Below are 4,995 nucleotides of genomic sequence, written 5' to 3' on the forward strand. Positions count from 1 at the left end.
ACAGCAAACACAGGCATTTTCCCACAAACAGAAAATATATTCAGCTTTAGTTCTCCACCCATTGTCTGGCTTGACTTGATAAACTGGGAGTTGATATAAGTGAAAGTGTGTACGTTTAAAAGAACAATCTGGGATATTTCCTGCTGCTTATGTAGCCCTTTCCTGCAGTCAAATGGCCTAGTGGCCTCATGGGTGGAATGTTCACAATATGTTTAATAATTTCATAAATAATCTTTTTTTTTTGTATTACAGCCGGAAATCCGGTGTTGCTTTGTCAAACAGTTTTGTTTTATTTCAGTCTTCTGTGATATATATAAAGTGTAATATTGGGATGCAAACTTGATTACATTTCAACTCTATATCAGACATGGTACAGGTGTCTTCTTTTTGTTAAGCCCATAACCATTTGTGTGAGGTGTATACTTTGTTTCAAAGTTGATTTGTTGAAGACTAACAGTAAACACTCTTTGTGACCCTGATTTAGCCCACTGCAGTAAAAGGTTAATTAAGGATCAAATCCACATAGACTGACAGTATTTGTTCATCCCCTGCAAATTCTATTGTAGTTGATGTCTTTAGAAAACCTTCATTACATCTGCAGTAATTCCTTGTTTAACATTTCTGATTCACACTTTTGTATCAAGAATGTATCAATAATTACATTACATTTACGTCATTTAGCAGACGCTCTTATCCAGAGCAACTTACAGTTAGTGAGTGCATATAAAATTCCTAGAAACTGGCCATGAGTAGATAAGATGGTGAAAGCTACATATACGTACACATAACATACTGTTAGTTAGCTGTCTGTGAGTGCTGTTAATGTAGAGACTAATGACTACTTGGAAGCTCCATTTGAGGAGATTTGTGCGTATAAGATGTCCTTTGTAAATGAGTTGTAACATGGAATGTTCCATTCAAGGATGCAAAGTTGTTCTTTACAACGTGTTTTGATTGGATGCGTAGCAACGACAAGGGGCCTTTCTGAAATGCTGACTCACGTTACTATGAAACAAAGAATGAATAGAGATCAGACATGTGAAGGGTTCATTCTGTTCCAGAGCAAAGAGCAGCACTGGGTAGGGAGGAGCAGGTCAACGTTACTTTACTTAAGTGAAACTGAAGTGTTTAGACGTACTGTATGTTGCGCACACAAGTAAACTGTCTCAAACTCTTCTGAAAAATCTGTTACGACAGCTACGCAGTCTCTGTTTTAAAAAGAATACTACAGTATATAGTACCGAAAAATCTGAGAAAGCACCCACACTCTTTCACACACAGATACAGGTGAGTAGAGATTAACAAGGGCAGGTGAAGATAAATTCTACTGTGTGAATTCTTGCATTCTCCTGTTTTCTTTATCAACTACAATACTCTCTGTATGTTTAACTTTATTTTGAACATTGACTAATTAAACTGTATGTTGTATAGTTAAACAACTTTAATCAAGATTTGTTAGTGTCTCTAAATGCCGTGTTGACAATGGAACTGAAACTATCGGGAGCTGACTCATTCCAGGAAATCATTTAAAGTTCCACTTTCTCTCAATAGATATGGCATCATCTAGCAGTCTCCAGTCTGAAGAGCGGTTCCTGTGCTCTTTATGTCTGAACATTTTCACTGAGCCAGTCACTACTTCATGTGGACACAACTTCTGCATGGCCTGTGTCACAAAGTACTGGAATAGCAAGGACCTGTGTCAATGTCCACTGTGTCGGGAAACATTTTCCAGACGACCTAAGCTTCGTGTCAACACAACGTTCAGAGAGGTTGTAGAGAATTTTAAAAAGATGAGAGAAAGAGGTAGAAATGGGTCCCCTCCTAAACCTAAAATAGTGCCCTGTGACGTCTGCACTGGGATGAAGCGCAAGGCCCTAAAGTCCTGCCTGGTGTGTCAGACCTCTTACTGTGAGACTCACCTGGAGCCTCATCAGATAGCCTCACCCTTAAAGAGACACAAACTGATCGACCCTGTGGTGAACCTAGAAGACAGGATGTGTAAGAAGCATGACAGACTCCTGGAGATGTTCTGTAGGACTGACCAGACATGTGTGTGTCAGTTCTGCACTGAGGCAGACCACAAGACTCATGACACTGTCTCTATAGAGGAAGAGTGTGGAGAAAGGAAGGCTCAGCTGGGGAAAACTGAGGCAGAAGTGCAGCAGATTATCAAGGAGCGACTGATGAAGGTTAAAAGTATCAAACTCTCAGTAGATCTCAGCAAGAGAGGCGCAGAGAGAGAGATAGCAGAGAGTATGCAGGTTTTCACTGCTCTGATGTGCTCCATTATGAAAAGCAAGGGTGAGCTTGTTAAGGTAATTGAGGAGAAGCAGAAAGCAGTAGAGAGGCAGGCTGAAGGGCTCATTAAAGAACTGGAGCAGGAAATCACTGATCTAAAGAGGAGATGCACTGATCTGAAGCAGCTCTCCCACAGTGAGGACCACCTCCAACTTCTCCAGAGCTTCCTATCCCTAGTGTGCAACCCTCCACCCACCAAGAGCTGGTCTGTGATCAGTGTTCACAGTGATCTGTTTGTGGGGACTCTGAGGAGAGCTGTGTCTCAGCTGGATGAGACACTGAATAAAGAGATGGAGAAGCTGCCTGGAGTCAAACTGAAGAGGATTCAGCAGTATGCAGTGGATGTGACTCTTGACCCTGATACAGCACATCCCAGTCTCATCCTGTCTGAAGATGGGAAACAAGTAAGATGTGGAAACACACTACAGAATCTTTCTGACAATCCAAAAAGGTTTGATTGTCATCGGTTTGTCCTTGGAAAGAATGGCTTCTCCTCAGGAAGATTTTACTATGAGGTGACAGTTAAGGGTAAGACTAGATGGAATTTAGGAGTGGCCAGAGAGTCCACTGACAGGAAGGGGATTATCACACCGAGACCTGAGGATGGACTCTGGACTGTGTCGCGAAGGGATGAGAATGTGTACCTTAATGGAACCTTGAACTCTATCCTCTCCCTGAGAGAGAAGCCCCAGAAGGTGGGGATGTTTGTGGACTATGAGGAGGGTCAGATCTCCTTTTATGATGTGGAGGCCAGGTCTCATATCTACTCTTTCACTGGCTGCACCTTTACAGAGAAGCTCTATCCATTCTTAGGCCCCTCTGATAATGATGATAGTCAAAACTCAGCCCCTCTCATCATCTCTCCTGTCAATCACACACACTGATTAAACGATGGAGAGGGAACAGTTAATTTATTAATTACATTCACAAATCATTAAATATATCAATTTAGAAATGATTATATTTAGTCAGTTGACATGACACATGACTAGAATTTCCATGGATGTCCTCTGAAATCTCATCATCAAATGAAAATGGAATCTTCTTTACTCTGTTGACTGGGGAAGGGGTGGTCCAAAATATGGGAGGGTTGTCAAACCTTTTTTATTGCTTTGGGGAGGGTTGTGTGTTTTTTGGGAGGGCACAGGGGAGGTTGGTGCGTTTTTTCCCCTGGTTTACATTTGCCATTCTGCACGTATTTTCCCTATAAACAATGGCTTAACTTACTTTCTATATTACCCTATTAAAGTTTAGAAACGTTTGGGGAAGGTGTGGCTATAAGCTTTAGCTACTGCAGGCCTTTGATATGAAGGTAGTGTGCCCCGGCGATCCCACTGACTCTGGCAGTTGAATTTGAGGTGAGGAAGGACGTTTTAGGCCTACCAGAGTTATTCCTATAATCTAACAATATAATGCTTATCTTTATACAACATATTCAGATAGAAAATTAACGAATTACCTTTCTTCTGTAGGTCTATATCTGTATAGCAGATGCAGTAGCCATCTGACATAAATAAATGCATGTCGGTGTCGTACAGTGGGGAAAAAAAGTATTTAGTCAGCCACCAATTGTGCAAGTTCTCCCACTTCACCTACTAATTTTTTTTCTCATTTTGTCTGTCATAGTTGACGTGTACCTATGATGAAAATTACATGCCTCTCTCATCTTTTTAAGTGGGAGAACTTGCACAATTGGTGGCTGACTAAATACTTTTTTCCCCCACTGTAGCATGCCACCAGCATATCTCTATCTCTCTGGGGTTAGACCTAAGCTTATTTTCCTGTATTGACAGTGGCTTGCGAAAGTATTCACCCCCCTTGGCATTTTTCCTATTTTGTTGCCTTACAACCTGGAATAAAAATTGATTTTTGGGGGATTTGTATCATTTCATTTACACAACATGCCTACCACTTTGAAGATGCAAAATATTTTTTCTTGTGAAACTAACAACAAATGAGACAAAATAACAGAAAACTTTAGCGTTTATAACTATTCACCCCTCCAAAGTCAATACTTTGTAGAGCCACCTTTTGCAGCAATTACAGCTGTAAGTCTCTTGGGGTATGTCTCTATAAGCTTGGCACATCTAATCACTGGGATTTTTGCCCATTCTTCAAGGCAAAACTGCTCCAGCTCCTTCAAGTTGGATGGGTTCCGCTGGTGTACAGCAATCTTTAAGTCATACCACAGATTCTCAATTGGATTGAGGTCTGGGCTTTGACTAGTCCATTCCAAGACATTTAAATGATTCCCCTTAAACCACTCAAATGTTGCTTTAGCAATAGGCTTAGGGTCATTGTCCTGATGGAAGGTGAACCTCCGTCCCAGTCTCAAATCTCTGGAAGACTGAAACTGGTTTCCCTCAAGAATTTCCCTGTATTTAGCGCCATCCATCATTACTTCAATTCTGACCAGTTTACCAATCCCTGCCGATGAAAAACATCCCCACAGCATGATGCTGCCACCACCATGCTTCACTGTGGGGATGGTGTTCTCGGGGTGATGAGAGGTGTTGAGTTTGCTCCAGACATAGTGTTTTCCTTGATGGCAAAAAAGCTCAATTTTAGTCTCATCTGACCAGAGTACTTTCTTCCATATGTTTGGGGAGTCTCCCACATGCCTTTTGGCAAACACCAAATGTGTTTGCTTATTTAATTTTTTTAAGCAATGGCTTTTTTCGGTCCACTCTTCCGTCA

General features: G+C 41.3%; 1 protein-coding gene across 1 annotated transcript; it reads left to right on the plus strand.

The window, feature by feature from the left end:
- The first annotated feature begins 1,553 nt into the window (after nt 1-1,553).
- On the plus strand, nt 1,554-3,182 carry LOC121557957 (zinc finger protein RFP-like). Its single transcript, XM_045218149.1, has 2 exons — nt 1,554-1,855; nt 2,321-3,182. The coding sequence occupies exons 1-2, from the start codon at nt 1,554-1,556 to the stop codon at nt 3,180-3,182; spliced, it is 1,164 nt and encodes a 387-aa protein (XP_045074084.1).
- Nucleotides 3,183-4,995: the final 1,813 nt, after the last annotated feature.

The sequence above is a fragment of the Coregonus clupeaformis genome, unplaced genomic scaffold, assembly GCF_020615455.1.
Source record: "Coregonus clupeaformis isolate EN_2021a unplaced genomic scaffold, ASM2061545v1 scaf1403, whole genome shotgun sequence".
NCBI lineage: Eukaryota > Metazoa > Chordata > Actinopteri > Salmoniformes > Salmonidae > Coregonus > Coregonus clupeaformis.

Bases quoted from the DNA above. Each gene is read 5' to 3' on its own strand.
- LOC121557957 (XM_045218149.1), top strand. From the start codon at position 1,554: ATGGCATCATCTAGCAGTCTCCAGTCTGAAGAGCGGTTCCTGTGCTCT. The intron at 1,856-2,320 runs TGGGATGAAGCG...TGTTAAGGTAAT, and splicing joins GTGCCCTGTGACGTCTGCAC to TGAGGAGAAGCAGAAAGCAG.